Raw genomic sequence first — 21,679 nt, 5'->3', positions numbered from 1 at the left:
AGAGAAACAGAGAAATTTAGGTGAATGGTTCCCCTTGTTACTACCTCAGTCACCCTGATAACTTTTCTCAGTTTTCAGTTTTTGTAAGACAGTATCTTCTGGCCAAGTAAAGGCTGCTTTCAAGATCATAATATTGGAGTTAAAATAAAGGTTAACTTGAACTAACCTCTGGTTAATGTTTTGTATACTGCGGTGTTTACGTGTGAAGTACACTGATGGCTGCAACTTACTTTGCACAAAAAATAACAATAGCAGTAGTAGTAACACCAGTAAAGTGGACGGATAGATGGACGGAGAGGTGCATAAACAGCTAGATGACAAAGCAAGCGCAAGCTATATAATTATAGAATCTAGATGGCGGTGTATGGGTGCTCCTCGTCAGATTTTTAAAAACCTCTCTGTATTTCAAACCTTTTCATGATAAAATTTGGGGGAAAACTATTCAATACTTTGAATCAAAATAGAAAGCATGGGCAGAAGTGTTCCATAAAGATACCCTGTTTCCTTATCTTCTTTGCTTCCAACTCTGGCACCGTGAACACAGTACAATTCAATGAATGTCTATTGAACTGTGCCCGTTAAACTAAATTCCAAGCTATTAGGTCACTTCCACAGCTGGCAGGATTCTTCTAGAGCATGAGTTGGCAACGTTTTCCTGTGAAGGCCAGATGGTAAATATTTGAGACCTGTGGGCATATGGTCTCTGTTGCAACTACTCAGCTCTGCCATTGTACAATGAGAGCGGGCGTAGACAATAGGTAAACAAATGGCCGGTGCCGTGTTCCAGAAAGATCATTTACGGAAACAGGTGGCAGTCATAGTTTGCCAGCCCCATCCAGACCCCATTTAGTGTAGTATTTACCTCCCACTAAAAAGTAGGAGTAAAACTGACAAAATGCCAACAGTCTATGTAAAGATTTCAGATTTCAGTCAAGGTCATAACAAAACAACAAACCTTTTTGTGTCCCCTCCGCCCTTCCCTTACCCACCTCCCTTCATGAGGAGCAAGGCTATTTGTTCCACTGTTGGACCTAAAGTTTAACATGCAAGCATCCTTAGGAACGGTGATACATTCATCTTTGGTGCTAGTAAGTATAAATGATTCACATCAGATCCCAAACTCCAAGTTGATTACTTTAGCACCAGAATGAATAAGTGTAGGGGGTGAGGAAGTGATGCCCCCAGTGAAGAGATTCCTATGGAAAAAGCTCAGGCTACAGAGAGAAGATATTGGAGCCCTGTGGGATTACTACTTAGTAAGGAGAGACCAACATTAAACATAATAAATAAGTAAATTACGTAGTAGGTTTTAAGGTGCTAAGTGCTAGTAAAAAAAAAATGAACAAGAAGAACAGAGTAAGGGAGATTGGGAGCACTGGGTGGAGTGAGTTTGTCGTATTAAACAGAATGTTCCAGGTCGGCCTCATTAGGAAGATGCAATCTGAAGCAGAGCCTGGAGATGCGGAAATTAACCAGGCATGTGTCTGTGACAGTTTGCCAAGCAGAGGAAAGCACCCATGCAAAGGACCTGGGGCAGATGGTGCTCTGAATATGGGAGGGATGGCAAGGGAGCCAGTTTTAGGAGTTGCTCTGTGAGGTAAAAAGAAGAATGAGATGTAAGAGGTGGGACCAGAAGAGAGGCTGGGGGCACATTGGAGAGTTCATAGTGGGGGAGTGGCAGCATTTGACTTACATTTAGAAAAATCACTCTGGCTAGTCAGGGGAGAATGGGCTGCAGGGAGCAATCGTGGACGCAGGGAGAGAGTCAGGAGGCAAGTGCAGTGTTCCAGGTGAGGGATGGTGGCAACTTAGACCAGTAGGTAGCAGTAGAGGTGGTAAAAAGTGGCCAAATTTGGGATATGCTTTGATGATAAAACTAACCACACAGAGGCCTGTCCAGAAAGCATCCAGACGTACAATATGAAAAATAGACATTTATTGAAGAAGGTACAAGAAACACTGTATATAGGACAATGACGCCTCAGTCCCCTTCAAAGCAGGCACCTTGGGACTTCACACAGTTCTCACAACTGCCATCAGCTGCCCTGTCGTATTTTCCTGAATCTCATCAACAGTCTGAAATCTTTTCCCTTTCAAAGGTGCTTTTAGTTTTGGGAAACATCAGAAGTCACAGGGCACCACATCTGGGCTGTAGGGGGGCTGAGTCACCTGGGTGATTTGATGTTTCACAAAAAAAACTCTTCATGAAACGTGATGCCTGAGCAGGCGTGTTGTTGTGATGAAGCTGTCAATCACCAGTTGCCCATAGCTGTGGCCTGCTGAATCATCTGAATAGTTTCTGTGGAGGAATGTTCAAGCTTACTGAAAAATTTCATGCAGATCCATTGCTCTACTTGCTCAGTCATTTTGCATGTGATGGTCACACAGTACACATGCTCACTCAATGGTGTCTATCACCCTCACTGACTAGGACAGTGAAGTGGTCATTGTTCACACATGCGCATTCCAGTCCACTCTCCTTGGCTGCCAGCTTACCTCGATGTCACACAAACCGTTCTCATTATATTAACAATGGCTGTACTTTGTTCAGGCAGATCTCGATATAACCACTGCTACTTCCAAGTGAACAAGCTTATTTATATCATGAACTCAAATTATCCCATGCTGCATCCCTATGGAAGCTTGGTGCCTACTAAAGGCTTGTGTGAACAAGCTTTAGAGAAAATCCCTAAGGGTCTTGCTGGGTAGAGGTGACAAGGCACACTAGAATTTAAGCAAATAAATTTTATAATCAAAAGAGCTGGTTGCCATTAAGTTAGAATTAAACTAAGGACATGGAAAATTCAGAGCCAAACAAAAGGTCTGGAGAAGTGGAGGAGGAAGCGAATGAATAGAGAATAAGTAAATAAAACTGTGACATTTTTGACTCAGAGGAAACCACTCCTCCGAGCTGCCCTTGAGTGTTCCAAGGCGCAAGAAGGGACAGGCGTACCAAGAGATTGTGCCCAAGTGTTTCCAGGGCTCTCCCGCTTCCCCGTTCCCTTCCCCTCCATTTACTTTTTATTCTAGAATTGATCTCTGCCGTGCTCCCCTGCTTAAACAGTGGAGTAAATACAAGTCGCCATGTGGGAAAGAATGTTGATTCATGCCCAATTTGACTGCCAACCCTATTCTGAGGGGACGGAGAGCTATTTGGAATTCATCAGTGACTTACTTGTTGCCAGAGTGTCATCTCCCTTTTGGTTGAAATCTTCTAAAGGACCCTTTGCCCTTCCCCAAATCCCAGTTTGAAACAGAAATATTAAAATGTCTCTGCAAGTTATTTTTCACACACTGTACTGTAATTGAATCTTTACTTGTGGTTCTTCCTCCACTAGATACAAGCCCCCTGAAGATGTGGCTGCCTCTGATCTGTGTATTACTGTGTCTCCAGCCCCTAACAGATTGCATAGCCCGTGGAAGGTTCTCAATAAGACTTGACTGAATGGATGAAAAGAAATGATGCCGATCCTGCGTCCACTCAAAAGAATATCTCTTTCAATGTCAGTAGCTTCACTCTCCTCTGCCAACCCAAGATTTTATCACACTGTGTGTGTTTACTAATAAGTTAAAGTAGCCAACGATTTATAAGTAAACAGTGCGACGATGCAAGCCAACAGGATGACTCATTTTCTTGGCTGTCCATAGCAGACCCTAAAACAACTCATTAGATTTATTTCATGTGACCAGCCAGGTGTGCACCAGGGAAAATGGTAGAAAGAATAAAACCAAAGCTGTGATGTTGTCATAATGATGGCAAGTGACAGTCACACTCTTTCCTGACAAGCTCGGTGCACGGGCATTAGGAAAACTGACCTCTTTTCCTTTTCTGGATTTCCTAATAATCTAAGCTGTCCCATGTGCTCCTTTTCAGTCCTACTCACTGTCCGCTCTCATACATTCTCCTGCCTCCTCTGTTCAGTGTTGAGTTGAAGTTTTCATTGCTTATGCTCTGTGCACTTTGGCGTTACCTCATGGTTTCCTGACTCATGTGAGAGAAGTCAGCGTCAGAAGTGGAGTTTTACAGAGATGTTTTCTTGTCCTTTCAAGCATCAGGTTCTATAAACAAAGGCAGGGTTATCACTTGTACCCAACAGCTGCCTGGGAAAAGCAGGAGCTGTGGTTATCAAAGTTGGAACCTTTAAGAAATATGCTTTTGTCTCCGTTTTTGTTGCATTCAATCAGATCAACAAGTGTTGGCTAAGTGTTGAGCGTGGTTTCCTGTGGGATTGTGTAAGGCCTTGCAGGACAATAAACGTTTTGGGGGCACTGAGTAATGTAGTCATTTCTGAGCCGGCGGCCGGGAAAATGTGAGACAATTCGCTGTTGCTGGAAGGAGGACCGCGGGGCTGTGTGCCTGCAAGAGAAGATTGACTGCGGTGGACCCAGGCGGCGGAACAGGCCAAAATGGTGCGTTTAAACGGCAGGTGGCTATGCAATGTCACATCCTACAGGAACACGGGTTCAGATCTGGGTGTCGTAGAGCCTGCAGCTCAAAAAATTGGGGGAGCCAACTTTTAAAAATACAAAAATTATGAATATAAAGTTGCTGGGGCTCCTCCAGGACTTTGGATGGGGCCATGTAATTTGTACCCCCTCCACCTCCTGGCTCGAAACCTTGTTGAGGGCAGCTGGCAGGTTGCATGTACATCACCACCCGCTCCTTCTAGCTTTGTGCTGTTTCCTCTGATTTTCTCCTTACTATTTTTTATGTATTGTCTTTCCATGTCTTTTTTCATATTAGCTTCATAACTGCTTCAAAAGGCAAAGAAATGTTAGTCATTCTGTCTTTTCTCTTTGTTTTTATGATGTTATTCTAGCTCCAGATATTTGTTCTTAGGTTCTGAAGTCTCCTTAAATCAGAGGCTTAGGGGTAAAATAGATGGAAATAGAAAGATGGGAGGGAGGTGAACCATAAGCTGTATCCACATCCATACAATTGTCAAAATTCTTGTGGACTGTGATGATTTCATTGGATTTAAAAAGCGGCACACTGCCATGTGATCTGTAACAGTGACTTTCAAAACCTCCTATGCACACACATCACCCGGGGATTTCAGTAAAATTCAGATTCTGATGCACTAGGTCTGGAGTGGGAATTGAGACTCTGCATTTCTAACGAACTCCCGGGTGATGCTGATGCTGCCGGCCCAGAGTGCACTTTGAGTAACAGCTCACATTGCTTCGTAAGCAATCTGGTGGCACACATACACAGTCGCCCAGGGGCTGGCTCAGCCTGATTTTAAGGTCCAATTCCATGATTGAAAGCTTGTAACAGACCTGCAGAGCAGGTGCTTGTTGACTACAGAATGCTACATGGGGAATCTTCCTGCCTCCCATTATCTCTTATGCCCCGGAGCTGGGGGAAGGGGGATGAGGACTGAAATTTGATGGTGAGGGTCTTTTTGTTTTTAAACTTGATTATGGACTTTTTAAAAACTTGCCTATAGAGTGCTGAGGGGGAGAGGTGGGGTTTCTGGAACATTTGCTGGTGTGCTACGCATCTTATCACCATTTTCTCTTTACTCCTCCTAACCCTTTGAGGTGGTTATGTTTTTACTCCCTGTAAGATGGGGAAGCTGAGGTTTAGCAGGGTTAAGTAACACGTCAGGTTGCATGGAGACATAGTAGGGATTTGAACCCACAAAACATGGGTGCTTTTGCATATACCAGCCTCTATTCTCTAAGCAATGCTACGTGTTAAACTAATGCAGCATAAGGTGTGAGGACATAGATTTACCACGTTTTGCTTTTCTCCTAAGCAAGATGTCCAGAGGAGTGCCCTAGCGAAGGGAAGGGAGCCGAAGGAAAGAGGTGGCTGAAAAGAAGGAAGGGCTTAGAAAAGCTTTGTGGGCACTGCAGATGAATTTCATACCTAACGTAAATTTTAGCTCCAACAAAAATGACATTGGAATTTTTGCCTTCTTTGTGCAAAAATGGCCTTCACAAAATGTCTGTTTTTCATAAATTCGTTTTTAAGTAATTGAGGTATGGGGTTTCAAAATGCTGAGAGTTTGTGTGTTATTGTTAAAGGATTTCTGTCCCTATCATGCCAAGACAATTGTAGCTTTCTGTCTTCTGCATAACATCGTGGAACGAGGGACTTGGCGGGTTCTGGGGAGCTAGTATTTGTCTTTGGCCAGCATATTAAGAGTTCTACTTTCGAAGCATTTTACCTGATTCTGAGTTAAGCTTTTTGTTCCTGTTTCGTTTACCATCATACTTTGTTCAGTTATTCAGCAGGAAGGTAAGCTGGCCTGGCCTGGGGCAAATATTTGAAGATCAAGTTTGTCACAGTGTTGTCCATTTTCCCTTCCACAGCCCGCCGCCCCCAAGTCCTCACTTGAAGCAGATTTCCTTTCCTCCTCCCCCCTCCACTGACTAACCTCCCGCAACTTGGATTATTTTAATATCTTGACACCTACCAAAACCTTTCGCTAAATGACATGTAAGGTAAGAGAGGATAATTAAATTAAGGAATAAGGAATTGCTACTCTCATCTCTCAATTCTAAAGAATAAAGTTTTAAGGGCACCACCCTGAGCCAGTCAGGGAATACACTGTTTGGTTGAGGGAACTATTCAATGACCCCATTTAACTACATATGCTTTCTCCCTTCCTTTTCTGCCTCCCGCCCGCCTTGTGCGCCTCTTAGAATTTATTCCAACTTTTGCGTTGTGTGTTCTTACCTATTTTCAAAATGTGGGCTAGAGGATTGCTGTTTAACACTGCCTCGGAGGTTCCCGCTGAAAGATTGTTCATAGGTCACATCTTTCTATTGCTTCTCTCGCATGGGTCTAGTAATACTCAGATTTATGCAAGGCTATGGTATGTTTAGCTGAACGCACAGGTCTCTTTTAGTTTATTTATCGTCATGATGATATGGACAGTACCCCAATAAGACACCAAAATCTGGCTCCCTAGGCTGTGTGTCTCAGGTCACATCTTTGCCGTTCTGGCTAAATCACTTAGGCTGCTGGGGCTAGTTATTGCATCCATAGAATGACTTCTAGAGTTCCTATCAGCTTTGATATTCTACGGCTGCCTTCGTATACTTAGGTTGCAGGGGTGTCCAACCTTTTGGCGTCTCTGAGCCACACTGGAAGAAGAGTTGTCTTGGGCCACACATTAAATACATTGCGACACATCATCACAAAAAAATCTCATCATGTTTTAAGGAAATTTACGATTTTGTGTTGGGCCACATTCATAGCCATCCTGGGCTGCATGCGGCCCATGGGCTGCAAGTTGGACCCCCCTGGTTACAGCCTTGTCTGATTAGGAGGGTTACACAGCTGGCATGGCCTTCTCTAACATTAGCATCACGGTCAATAATATGTGCTGTGGAGTTAGGCTCTCTGGATTCAAATCCCAGTTCCACCACGCCGGCAGTGTAGCCTGGGCAATTTACTAGCTGTCACGGCTTCACCAGCTATAAGCAGGGAATAAGGTTGTGATCTACTCCACAAGGGGACTTTGTTACAACTCGCCCCACGGGACTGGGGTGCTATGACACGCCCTATACGGTGGTTGATGTACCTCATAGGGTAGGATGTCACAATCTACCCAATAGGATGATTGTGACCAGTAAATGAAAGCATATTTTTAAGGTGCTTTACGTACTGCCTGACACATGGTGAGTCTTCCTTAAATGTTAGCTACGATTATTATTACTATAATCACTCATATCCTTCAAGCTCCAATATTAATGCCCTCCATTTCATAATCCCTTTCTTGATTATCTTAAGGAAAAAAACCCAACATTTTCTTCCTCTGGCCTTTCATAGCAAAGACAACAGACTCTGCTCTAGCACTTGAGTTGTTTCCTTCCACCTTCTTCTCTTTTAATCATGATTCAGTGCGCACAGTGTGCCTAGCATTTTCATATAAGATTTCTCATTTAAGTCCCATCAAGTGAAAGAGCTATTGCCACCTCATCTTTCAGATCAGAAAACTGACATTGGGAATAGGGAAAAGGCTTGGTCAGGGTGACACAGCTCACAAATGGCAATACTGTCACCTCCTCCAAGCCTTCTGAGTCTACCACCCCACAGCAACCTTGCATGTTAATCAGTTATGAAACCTGGCTCTCAAACCTGTTTGCTGTCGCTCAGAGCGCACTGTAGGCTCAAATTCAAGAGTGTTGAATAGACCTACACAGTTGAACTCCTTTCTCTCATGAATATACCTTCCTTACAAATGCTAAATAACCCAAGTTAACTCGGCATGAATCCTTTATGTATGTTACAGGGTACATAATGGTTGCTGGTTTCCTCATAGAAAACACTATATTGATTTTTGTCAGGGTTTTTCTTTTTTTCTTTGGCTTCCGTTGCACTTTAATCTCTTTCTAGTTTCATGTGCTTATGGAAATAGGTAGCCTGGGCTATTTGGCAGGCAAATTGATGTGTCTGTTCTATGTAGGTGGTAACATGAGAGTGCAGCCACATTCTACCAGCTCCTCCGTGGAAATAGATTCCTGGCTCATATTGACTAGATTTAGGGTCTCATCTTATTTTGAAACTTTTGTTTGTACTTCCCAACTGCATTTCCCTTAAATAACTGTAGGCAGAGCCGAGGTTGCCAGTCTTTCAGACAGGCGTTTGAGTCAACAGTGGTACCTGACCCTGGTCAACTTATTGCCCTAATAAAAGAGACATTACATTTCTAAAAATCAGTCATCACTGATTATCACCTTCTGTACCAAGGGAGACCAGAGAAATATCTTCATTTTAGAATCTAGGGTAATCTAGGAGGAGAGAGAAGTACAAGAAAGGGACAGAAGCAAATAGAAGGAGAAAGGCAGGTCCAAACTTGAGCAGGGAGCAAGTATTAGAGGAAACTGATCTGGAATGACAAGAGTACGAGTCATCTAAACAGGGTTCAAGTTTGTTAGGAAGCATGAGAGTCAACTTTAAAGGACCTCAAAGACATGTGGCCCTGAGTGTTTATTACATGAGAACAACAGATTACAGACTCATATGTATAGTATGCGAACTCGTTTTTGTAAAAACAAACACATGCATGTCTATACTTGAAAAAATTCTAAAAGGATGTTCACCAAAATATTGACAACTTTTTTGTTTTGCTTGTCTGTAGTTCTTGACTTTGCAGGATGAATATATATCACATATACTTTTTTTAAACGAAAGCCAAAAAATTCACAAAGGGCAGAATCTTGGAATGAACAATTTTGTTGCAATTTGACAAATTATACTGCGTTAGACACATGTATAAACCCTTGGAGATTTACTACAGAACGTGCTTGTGGACTTGATACCTTCCCTTCTAGTCAGCGCTCTTCCCTTCAATAGACAGAAGCAACTTTGTGAATTTCATTTGTCAATGGTTTCTGTGAGTCGCCATATTAATTTTTAGGTAAAGTTCCCCCAGTACACTCCTTAATGTGATAAATGTGAGAGATCTATAGGGACAAAAGTGTGTGTATCACCATGCGGTACTGGGAAAGGCTGAGTACCTGCTTAGACGCTGGGATTTGCATTTTCAAAACAGTGTTCTTAATGTTACAAATTGATTCAGCTCCTGAAAAAGTTTGAAAAGTAACTTTCCTATTCTATTAACCGGATCAATTTAACTAGCACTCTGCTTTGAGGAGTAACATATTAGCTATGGATATAAAAGACATTTGACAAGAGTTTTCACTTTTTGTTGTTAGTTAATGTTTAAATGTAGAATTGTAAAATGCAAAACTGCCCTACGAATATGCCCAAGAGGGGACTTCAACTCACGAAAAGTAGAACCTTAGTTTCAGTAAGACTTCAAGCAAATTCTCTTTCGGCTATAGACTTTGGGCGTGGAAAATAATCTTATCTGAGCAGGTGTTTGTGTAGAGTTTCTAGTGGAGACAAAGGTGAAAGGTAGGTGTGTTATCTGCCCCCCCCCCCCCTCGCCAGGTCCTGCTGGGTTTACTACACTGCGATCTGTGCCCTGTCCAGGCAAAAGATACCAGTGACCATGGCGAGTAGCACGCTTTGTGCTCAAGAAGCACATTCTATGTTTGCAAAAGAACTTTACGATGCTTTCCCCCCACACACACATAAATCAATATTCAAAACAAAAAGTGATCAAAACTCTATTAAATTTAAGGAATAAGATTTCTACTCCTGCCTATAAATCAAATGATGCCCTTGGAGAACCTTTGAGAGCTTAATAATCTTACGATCTACGTAAATAAATAATTAAAGCCAATTTCCTTGATTCCCATTTCTAGAGTGGTATGGTCTCTATTAGGACAGAAGCTGTCTGGACCTGTCCACGGTTTGTTCAATGCCAAGCTGTGTTTCTTAGTCTACCTTGCTTCCCACTCCCAAACCATAGTGGGACCACCATATTCCTGGGCCAGTGAGAAGTGCCCGTTAGTGATCGGACAGGTTCACTTGGCATCTACCTCCATCTAGACAGAGTGATGCCCGCGTGGCTGCTTCCTGATCTAGAGTGATAAATACGATGCAAATATCTTCAGAGGGAATATGAGTGATAGTGCCTCAGAGCAGTAACTTTTTGCTTAAAGCTTGACAGTGAAAGGTAGGGAACCACAAGCACACTTTGGCTCTCTCCGACGTAAGGTGAGTAAAGTTAATTTCCTTCAGATTATCAATAAGGAAAAGAAAGATGATAATTATTGGGCATGTGACTGCTAATAATGGTGTGGCTTCACCAAGCAAAGAACATAAAGTTTCTCTCTGTGGCCTACTGCCGAATGCCACTGTTCGTGATCAGAGCTATCACACTAAGGGTTGAAGCAATAGCCTCAGAAGAACCCGAAAATTAATGCATGTGTTTTCCAGAAATACTTTAAGGTTTAATGGTTTACATAGTTGGGGAGGAAAAGAGTGTTTTTAGTGTATAAAGTATCATAGCTATTTGATCTCTTTCGATACCATTTTAAATGTTCTATACTCAGAACTCTTGAAAAGTAAACCCATGTTCTTTGTGATAAAGATCCGAATGGGACCAGGGGCTGTGGGTGTTATTTACAATGATATCAGGGTCTCATAGTGCTTCGGATAATTTGGTCAAACAGCTGGGCACATTAATGGAGAGAAATGTCAGTTGATCCATTACTTCAGACATGGTGAGCTATGCGGAGTTCACATTTTTTAAAGTTTGATTATATCCAATTCAGTTTGACAAATGCTTATAGAATGCTTGAGGAATAAGGAGAATTTCAATGAGTTGGCCTGGCAGGAAGTATGAAGATGGCAAATTTGTGATCTAGAGTAGGCAATGAATAAAATACATAAAATGCTGTAAAAGTTAAAATATTTATAAAAGTCAAAGCCAACACAGTAGGAAAACCAGTTCAGCGGTGTGTTTATGTAAGAGCCTGCTTAGTGACTTTTCCTCTATAATCCCAAATCTAACTTCAAACATTGTATTATTTATATTATCCCTGAATAAGAAATAGTTGAATGAAAATGATGAAAGTAAAAGAAGAACCTAGTTTGATGCTGCAAATACTTATTTTAGGTATTTTATTTTATTTAGGACAACAGTATGGATACAAAATCCATTCTAGAGGAACTTCTTCTCAAAAGGTCACAGCAAAAGAAGAAAATGTCACCAAATAATTACAAAGAGAGGCTTTTTGTTTTGACCAAAACAAACCTCTCCTACTACGAATATGACAAAATGGTGAGACTCTATTTATTCCATTGCTTTTATAGTATTTATTTTTTAAGTCTCTACAGAGTGCTTAATTACAATGAAACAATTATTAGATTTCTTAGCTTACACAGTAAAGATCACCTTGCACTCACTTATCACATTTGTCTTTCCTTAACCAAAGTATAATTAACTCAAGAATAAAGGATGTTAAAACATTGGCTGAATTTACAAAGACACATTGAATATTACTTCAAAATAGTGGTTCTCAACTGAGGGTGATTTTGTCCCCTGGGGGCCATTTAATAATGGTTGGGGACAATTTTGGCTGTCATAATTGGTGGGAGTAGTGTGCTACTGACTTCTAGTGTATACAGGGCAGGGGTGCCAATAAACATTTTATAATGCACAGGACAGCCCCCCACCAAAAAGAATTATCTGGCCCCTAATAGCACTAAAGATGAGAAATCCTGCCTTAACGCAGTGCTGGCAATATGACTATTTGTATACAGATAAGAACTCTATCACAGTAGAAATATTGAACTACTGTCATAAAATTGAAACAAATGAAGATGCTTTATGAAGTTAAATTTTGGTTTTCCTGAGTACATTAACTACATGGTAGGTAATTTGAAATGTATTTCAAGATTATCAAACAAAATTACTAAGTGCTGCTTGAAGACTTGCCTTGGGAGGCATATGTGAGTTTGTGTCCATACTGGAAAATATATTTTGCTGCCATTGGGTTTGACTATTATAGAATAATTGGTATGATTCTCATATGCCCACCCCATCTCGCTGTCTCCCTCCCAAGCAGAACCTTAACTTTATGCTTTTCTTTCTGCACCACTGGTGTGATATCTTGTATTTTTTTTTGTAATTCAGAAAAGAGGCAGCAGAAAAGGGTCAATTGAAATTAAGAAAATCAGATGTGTAGAGAAAGTCAATCTCGAGGAGCAAACCCCTGTGGAGAGACAGTACCCGTTTCAAGTAAGTGGAGGGGTAACATTCCATTGGATGGGTGACTCTTCTTTTTTTTTACCTTTTATTTATTTATTTATTTTTTTTTTTATTCTATTACAGTTGTCCCACTTTTTTTTTTTGTCTTTTGTCCTCTCCACCCAGCCCACCTCTCCTGCCCACAGTCAATTGCCTCTCCATTGTCCACGTCCATGCATCACTCATACATGGGACTAGTTCTTTGACTAGTCCCTTCCCCTCCCTTCCGCCATTCTCCCCCTCCGTCCTTCCCTCCTATAGTTACCAGTCTGTTCCATGTTCCCATGGCTCTGGTTCTATTTTTCTCATTAGTTTATTTTGTTCATTAGATTCCAGTTATAAGTGAGATCATGTGGTATTTGTTTTTCATCACCTGGCTTATTTCCCTTAGCATAAAAGTTTCCAGTTCCATCCGTGCTATTACAAAAAGTAGGATGGCTCATCTTTAATAATTTGTATGAGGAACTCAATATAGTGGGGATAAATAAAGATGTTGCAAAATGATTTATTAAGACAGCGACAAGGCATGGGACATTTCTAGATAGGTGTCAGGCAGAGTGATAAAATTCTACCTACCCATCTGCCTTCCCTAGAGGGAGAGGAAGAAAGGTGAGCAAGTGAGCCCCGGTGGCCAGACTTGCCTCGGGCTCTGACAATCTCTTTCATCAGACATCACCAGGCATATCCAATGCTCTACAAGATACTAGGCACATTATAAGGAATAAAATGTCACCCCTGTCTTCAAGGCATGTACAGATCATTATAATGCAGTGAGGGTGAGTGTGAAGGCGAAGGTCAGCAGAGTAGCCATGGTGCCCCTGGAAGCAGAAGCTTCCCTCTTCACTCCAAGAGATCAGGGGGATTTTCTACTGGAGGTGGGTTGGGAAGGACAAGTAGAGTTAAACCGAGCCAAAACAGGAAGGGTAGTGAAACAAAAGAAACAGCAGATGCTGAGGCACTAACAGGTGAAATAGGATGACAGATTTGGAGAGCTCCAAGTCGTCCCTGGAATAAAGCAGCCCTGTGAAAGAGTGAAAGAGATGAGTCTGCGAAAATGGGCAGGGCCCCATCAGAGATGCTTTGCACAGCATGCTGAGTTTCCATGTTACCCTGGAGTATTTTTTTAAGTGATATGCTATGGAGTGGGTCCTTACAGTACCCTTGGGAAGTGGCTTGAACTAAGTCAAGCCCTACTTTTATTATGTCATAAAATAGTTATCTTTCAGATCAAAAGGCAGATGTTCAGACTACCAAGTGCTAGTATGAGAGAACTGTGGCCAAAAATGAAATAAAATAATCTGATTGCTGGACAATCTACACCTCCCACTTTAAAAAAGATCATCACCCAATTGGGAGAAACCAGGGGAGTGTGTGCTCATGAAAGATGCTTCAAATTCACATCCCAGGGGCAGGGGGTGCGTAAAGAACACAGGGTTTGGAGCCCCACAGAGCCCTTAGCCACTGCTTATACTGGTGTAACCGCAGAAAACATAATCTCTCTCTGAGTTCATTTTTCACTTGAAAAATGGGCATAGTCACATATTTTTCACAAACTTGAAATCCCACAAATGGGATTAAACTATTAAAGCATCTAGAAAAGATCCCCCAAACTAGGAGGTGTTTAATAAATGATCTGTATTATTTCCCCACAAAAGTAAATAAACTAGAGAAGGATCTGGGAAGACATTGTAATCTTCAAACATTTAAACAAGTGTCTTAAGGAATAGGAGATGGCTTATGGTGGGGATTCCTAGGGGGGGACATGACCCAAGGGAATAAGTAATAGGGAAACACATTTTTACTCAATATAAGCGTGGGCTATATAACAATCAGAATATATGAAAATTGGCAAGGATAGCATAGTAAAAGTGAAGGGAATTTTATCCCTAAAGATATTTTTAAGGATAGAACAGATAAACATTTTCCAACCGGCTATAAAGAGAGTCATACACCGGGTAAGTGGGTACCAGAACACCACTAAGTCACCTGTAATATCTAACATTTTATAATTTCCTAATTCTCTGCTGTGATTCTCCAAAGTGTAGAGGTGTCTGAGATAAAACAAATTGAAAGGTAGAGGATAAAAATAACTAGACTTTTTTCTACCTAACCCCAGAACTAACAGATATCACATAAGCAAACTCAAGGTTTCTTTTGGATAACAGAACATTTGCAGCTGCGACAGAGTGAACTATGATGCAATTATAGCTAAATGCACTAAATCTTTTCCTTTCCAGATTGTCTATAAGGAAGGGCTTCTCTATGTCTATGCATCAAATGAAGAGAGCCGAAGTCAGTGGTTGAAAGCATTACACAATGGTAATTTTAAACAGTCATACAAGGGAGTCATTGATTGAGTTCTTTTGAGGTTTGGTAGAGGAAAGATATGACAGTAAAAGGACTCAAAGCCAAGACAAAATCTACTGATTTTCCTACCAACCTCAGAGAATATGCCATGCTTATCCTCATTTTGCATTCTCATTGTTACATAGGGGAAGCCTGGGGATCCGATACCTTTCCTCCCCTCCAAATCCCCCATCCCCCCCAGCCCCGCCCTCCCTGCTCTCCACAGAGCTGGCTATTGTCCTTCCCAGCAGCTTCGAGGAAGCCAGGCCATCTGCTCCCCACCCATTGTGCTTGCCTTCCCGGGGCAAAGTCCATTCTTGGTCCTCTTAGGGTTGTGTTAGGTCCTGTAGCTACTGCACTTTGGATGTTTATAGGAAGTTATAGCTAATACTTACTAAGCACTTATCATTTGCCAGCTACTATGTCAAATACTTGTAAAACACTTTCTTAGGTAACCCTCTTGACAACTGTGTGAAAATGGGTCATACTTGTCTCCATTTTTTCAGATAAGTGAAGTTAAAGAGACATGACCAATGTCATATACCTAATAATGGAGAACTCATAATTCAATTACCCCAACCCATCTTTGTAGCCAATACAATATATGTGCTAGGCTTCTGAGAAAGCTCAAGGTCAGAAACAAGTGTTTTATAAGCTTAACTCCTTTTGTTTGTTGTGGTTTCTGTAATAATTTCTTTCAATTCTCATTAACATTTAGTGAAGTTTCTAAGATGCCAGACTTCTCAGGTAAGCTGAGCTGAGTTAAACTAAGGGAAAGATATTACTGAAGTCCACTGCTCTGTGAGCCAAAAACCATGTTGGATGCTTTACATACATTTTCTCATATCCTCCCAATGACCCAGCAAAATGATTGTTCTTCTCTCCATACACTTCCTTGAGTTGGGGTTGTAAAGGAGGAGAATTCCCCTAGAATCAAAATAAGAAATCCTCAAGATGAATTTTAAAAATCAAGAAGCAAAGAGTTGAAGCCGCATGTAGAACTAGCCCTCCCCGCCTAGAGGCTCGTTTTGAACTATTCTCTACTAAGACCTGGTAGGGTTCTCTGCTGTTTTGAAAGATGCTAGTTTGATATTATGGTAATATTAGAATTTCATTTCTTTGGGTTTCTTTGGCCTGTTCCCATGAGTTTTTAAATATGCACATATTTCTAGAAAAGTAGGCCCATAAACCATCAATTCCTTAGTGTACACGGGTCAAAGTCATGAACGACAAAGAAGGAATGAAAAATTGATCTGTATCAAGGGAAACTAGATAACTAAATGTCATTTGTGACTCTGGATTGGATCCCCAATCAGAAGAAAATGAATGATTATAAAGGATATTATTGGAACAATTAGAAAAAATTGAATATGAAATATATGTTAAGTAATAGTCTTGTATCTGTGTTAAATTTACTGCATTTGATCATTGTAGTATGGTTATATGAGGGCCTGTCATTGTGAGCAGAAGTTACAGGCTGAAGCATTTGTGAGTGACATTATTTAGGTCATAATATCTGTACTAGCTCTCAAATGGTCAAGCAAAATATAGCAATGATTTTTAAATCTAAAAGTAATAACATGTATGTCTGTACAGAGAGAGAAAGAGGTAAAGCAAATGTGGCAATCTGAGTAAAGTCTATATGGACATTCACTGTACTATTCTTGCAACTTTTCTCTATGTTTGAAATGCTTCAAAATTAAAAGTTGGGGGAATATATATGTTTATTAGAACCTTCTTTTCTTTTTGCTAAGATCTAGCCCTACCCTCCAGCCTCTTTCTGCCACAAGAGAACGACATGCATGTGCCGTAACCTACTTACTTCCTTTAGAGAGGTGTTTCTAAAATCCTAACACCAAGCTGATCTGTCCAAGCATTTTCTACCAGTTTTTTTTTTAAGACTGATATAAGTTATTGTGTTGTTCTCACTATATGCATGGCTACACTTTTCTTTTTGGCTTTTTAACTTCTAAGGGAAAGACTTATATCCTTTGGGAACCATTTGCTCTTACCCTGGTTGCTGGCAAAAATGATGTTTTCATTGTTCTGTGATAACAGCTCTTACTGAATGTGTTTTCTTCCTGCCTGCTACCCAGAGATAAGGGGCAACCCCCACCTGCTGATCAAGTACCACAGCGGGTTCTTCGTGGACGGGAAGTTCCTGTGCTGCCAGCAGAGCTGCAAAGCCGCCCCGGGATGTACTCTCTGGGAAGCATGTAATGTGACCCCTCTATTGGGTGAACCCTGGGGTGGATGGTGCCCAATTAGGCAAATCCGCCCCATGCCAGAACAGCTCGCCAGTTCAGGAAAACAAGATGTACCAGATTGATTGGCATCATGAAATTTCAGCCTCAAAGATGCTATCTGGCAAATGAAGTCTAATTCTAGGGTCAATTGAGTCATGTTGATTAAAATAATAATAATACTAACATCTGCCATTCTTTCACTCCGTGACGAATATTTTTTACATTTGAATCATAAATCAAGCAAGGAGCTGTTTATCCCGGCCCCCCGTAATTCTTCCTGGTTTAAAACAGACTCCCAATAGGCAGAATGTGGTGAACATATCACTATGGTTCATAAATTAAATCATAGAGTGAACAAAAAACAATATTCTTCTAAAAATATGTCAAAAGATAAAATTTAAGTAACACTTTTAATCACCATATATAACAAAATGATGGATGGCCAAGTTTTAAGGGATATATTTAAAGTGGTTTGCCATTCTCTATTCGTTCTTTGGTTTTCTAATAACATCAGAGAGGGCAGCAAAGGGTTGGATGTGACGTTATAGTCCCAGGGAAATCTGAGACTTTATCCAGGGACACAAAAGAAAGCCCATGGAGGGGCTTTCAAGGGATAATGGAAGGAGAGAATTATGTCATTTTCTTCTTGTGCCCTTGAGTCCCATTCCTTCACCAGGATACTTACATGAGACAGGTTTATATATTTTAGTTTATATGAAAATTGAAAATTTTCATACGAATGAAAAAAAATTGAATAAGACCAGCTGTGGGATAATACTTCACAAACCGTCAAACACAGAGACCTGGTAATGTTATCCAAGTTCACTTCAAAACAGTATTGACACCTGACAATTATATTAATGTTACTGCTGGTCACTTTGCAACAAAAACAATGAATAAATATTCATTGTGTTTTCCATTTCAATTAGACTATACAATGAATATTTATTAATCTTAATTTGATCACTGCCCTTTATATGCTTGAAGTACACTGATTTAATGAACTAGACAGAATGTACTGGATCTTCCCTCAACTGTGAGGCACTGAAAAGTAATGTCTCCTTGCAGCATTAATCATTCCACCCAATTACTCCGTCCGTGGTCTGGCATCATTACCCAGCAGGCCAGGTTTTAGCTCTGACCTTGCCCTAACTCCCAGGGAAAGAGCAAGAGAAAAGCCAGAGAGACCACTGTTTTGGGGTTATCTTCCTAGGCTCTGGTTGGCTGCCACCTGCCATATGTCCTAGGTGCCACAGGCTCTTTGCCATCCTCTGAAGAAAACTACAGAATATAGAGGTATTATGGCTCATAAGCAGCTATGATACTGTCTAACTGCGCAAGTGTAATTTACTCCCTAGGCCTCCTTTGTTGAGCTACAGGAGAGCCTGTGGGCACAGAAAGGAAACAGTTGAGTGTCTTTACTTCCTTTTGCCTCCAAAATGCCCTGGACCACCCTCATTCCAGGATATGTGTCCTAAAAGAAAGTTGAGCATACACCCCACTTTGGGACAGTCTAATTCTGCAGCTGGTGACCTGGCATAACTATATTAAAAGCCTATCTATTACTGTCAGGAACGTTCCAGTTTGGTCAATAAACCATGTTTCCGCCCCATTTATAAGGCATATAATGGCTCACACTCACAGCCTACACATCGATCTACGTGTATGGGTGGAGAGAGAAACCAACGATTATCATAAGAACTAAAAACAAAACAGCATGAAATAGGTTTGTTCATTTATAAATCATCTATTTATAAGCGTTTTGTATGGCCAACCAAAGATGAATCAGAAGTGGATTCGGAATCCTAGAGTCATAGGTCCTACCCAAGGGATTAGACATATATGGTACTCAAATACAAGGTGGAAATGTGGTACAAATTAATAGCTTTTTGGATTTAGAGGAACTTGGATATTTTATCTACTTTGAGAGGATATTGATAATGGTGGAGGAGTGGTGTTTTATGTGGGTGTTACACAGGAAAGCAACAATCACTCAAGATGCTATGTCTAAATTCATTTAATCTTCAGTATTGTTTATACAAGCTAGTTCTTTTGATTCCTAGCATTGGATGTTTTGCTTTGTTTTATTTAAAGTTCCTTCCGAAATTACTTGGTTTTACTTTTCAGATGCTGATCTTCACATTGCAACAAAGGAAGAGAAACTAAGAGTTCCCATCTTCCCAGACAGAATGGTAAGTCAACATTTACTTTTTTCATAATCACGATATATTAAATAAATCAAGAGTCGCCAAATTCGAGACTTAAAAAATATCCACTTCCTTCAGGCTTCAGGCAAAGAGAGAAAAACTATAAGCTATCGCCAATAGCAATGGCTATATCAAATAATAAATTCAAATACAGAACCACTTTACCATTTTATATTTTTATATTTAATAGCTGGGCCTTTTTCTAGCCTGTAAGTACATAAATAGTCACTAAAAATGATGCGTATTGGAGATAGCATCACATATATAATAGGCAGCTGTTACTAGCTGGCATTCCTCTCCTGTTACCACCGGCATGGCCGAGGCTGCCTCATGTAAGTATCCTGGTGGAGGAATGGGACCCCACAGGGCACTAGCAGAAAACAACATAATTCTTTTTCTCCATTATCCTTTCAAAGCCACTCAATAGGCTTTCTTCTAGTCCCTCTCAGATGACATAAATTTTCGCAGTTACCGGTAGTCATGAGAACAGCTTCCAATTGTCCCATCCAATGCTATAATCACACAACTTCAAACATCTTTCCAGGTTAAAACTTTTCCCCTTCAGCTAGCTCAAGTATGTATCAAAGAACAGCCTGCTTAGGGGGAAGCTGAAAGAGGCAAGTAAAGATTCTCCCCTAGAGCTTTTCAAGGGAACACGGTCAGGCTGACACCTTGATTTTGGACTTCTAGCCTCCAGGACGGTGACGGACTGTTGCGCTAATGCACCAAATACGTACTAATTTGTTATGGCAGCCCTCAGGATATTAATATAACTTTTAAGGTTTGAGGGGTTTTTGTTGTTGTTATCAGGCCATTGCTATTTTGGTTTGGATGCATGCTCCAGTCCTAAAGCTCGAAAATGATAGCCCTGTGACACACCTAAAAGCAATGTTCAGGCTAAGCTAATCTATAGGGACAAAAGGTCAATTAGTGCTCGCCTGAGGCCAGGAGGGGAATGAGGATTAACTACAAATGGACACCAGGGATCATATAGGGCTGACAGAACTGTGCTCAGACTGGGTTGTGGGGATAGTTACCCAACTTGATAAATTTACTAAAAGTCACTAAATTTTTATAATGTGTGAGTTTTATGGTATGTAAATTATACCCCAGTTGACGCAGATCCCTCCGGTGTTGTGGCTGCAATATACAAATACACACGGACTACCGGGAAGGCAGAGGAGAGGGCCTCTGAGCGCCTCGGCCACACTCTCTCAAGAGGAGAAAGAGCACGAGAGGGCTAGAGAGAGCCCAAGAGAGAGAGCCAACCCCTGCCGGGACAGGCCTTTATTGCTTTTCTGGGTACATTTCATCTAGGATGGCCCTCATTTACTATGCATAGGTTCACCACAGGTGATTACCTTTTAAGGAGGACAAAGGACAGGACACTGCTAATTACTTCAAAGAGAAGGATGTTACAGCTCAAGGGGGAAACGGCTCACACTCCACACTTGGGTGGTTTAGCATAGATTTTAACATTTGCTGCCTCAATTCAGGGTGAGGGAGTTTTAGCAAGAGCAAGTCTTGTAGCAGTCTAGGTACAATGCAGGCCTGATTTCCCATGGAGAACCTATCCATGGACGTGGGTCCTGCCCGCCAACCTCACTCCCCACTGGCTTTTCGGAGTGGGGGCTGAGCCACATTTCCCACGCGTGGAACAGTTCCCCACACCCAGGAAAGTTTGTTTTGAACAAATCTAAGAGCAGAGGATAATTTAGGAGCTGGAAACTACTGCATCTAGTCTAGGGCAAGGAATTCTTTGGGAAATGTTATGTTACATGGTAAGAGGGACTTTACAGATGTGCTTAAGGATCTTGGAATGGGGAGATTATCCTGGACTATAGGGGTAGGCCCAATGTAATCAAGAGGGCCCTTTTGATTTTGTCAAAAGGCAGACAAAAAGGGCAGATATCAGAGAGAAGATATAAGGGTGGTAGCAGAGATCAGAAAGGAAAGAAAATGCTACACTACTGGCCTTGAAGATGGAGGAATGGGCTAGGAACCAAAGAGCACAGGTAGCCTCTAGAAGCTGGAAATAGATTTTCTTTTTCTTTTTCAAATATACTTTATTTATTTATTTTTGTTGAAAATTCAATGTTGGAAGTGTGTTGAAAATCATTAATCGTGCGAATCAATGGCCAAGGTCTGTTTTGATTATTAGCTGCCCTAAGAGATCAGGGATCAGAGAGACTATTATGAAAAGTATGTTGTCCTTGTTTTGCTTTTACCAGAGCATTCAGTGGAGGACTTACAGAGG

General features: G+C 41.1%; 1 protein-coding gene across 4 annotated transcripts in view; it reads left to right on the top strand.

Moving 5' to 3' along the window:
- Nucleotides 1-4,155: 4,155 nt before the first annotated feature.
- Nucleotides 4,156-21,679, top strand: part of BMX (BMX non-receptor tyrosine kinase) — a 47,873-nt gene continuing 30,349 nt past the window's right edge. For 2 of the 4 annotated variants that reach the window (XM_045203234.2, XM_045203235.2), the window contains exons 1-6: nt 4,156-4,410; nt 11,508-11,654; nt 12,510-12,614; nt 14,861-14,942; nt 17,066-17,185; nt 19,343-19,407. In XM_045203234.2, coding sequence (XP_045059169.2) covers nt 4,408-4,410; nt 11,508-11,654; nt 12,510-12,614; nt 14,861-14,942; nt 17,066-17,185; nt 19,343-19,407 — 522 coding nt within the window. In that variant the 5' untranslated portion in view covers nt 4,156-4,407. Of the gene's footprint in view, nt 4,411-10,503; nt 10,586-11,507; nt 11,655-12,509; nt 12,615-14,860; nt 14,943-17,065; nt 17,186-19,342; nt 19,408-21,679 lie in introns of those variants that run through there. The other 2 variants (XM_045203233.3, XM_024569908.3) reach the window with 2 other exon arrangements.

This window comes from Desmodus rotundus, chromosome X (assembly GCF_022682495.2).
Source record: "Desmodus rotundus isolate HL8 chromosome X, HLdesRot8A.1, whole genome shotgun sequence".
In the NCBI taxonomy this organism is placed as follows: Eukaryota; Metazoa; Chordata; class Mammalia; order Chiroptera; family Phyllostomidae; genus Desmodus; species Desmodus rotundus.
Note: the sequence above shows the minus strand (reverse complement) of the source record. Positions and strands in the feature narration are given on the sequence as shown.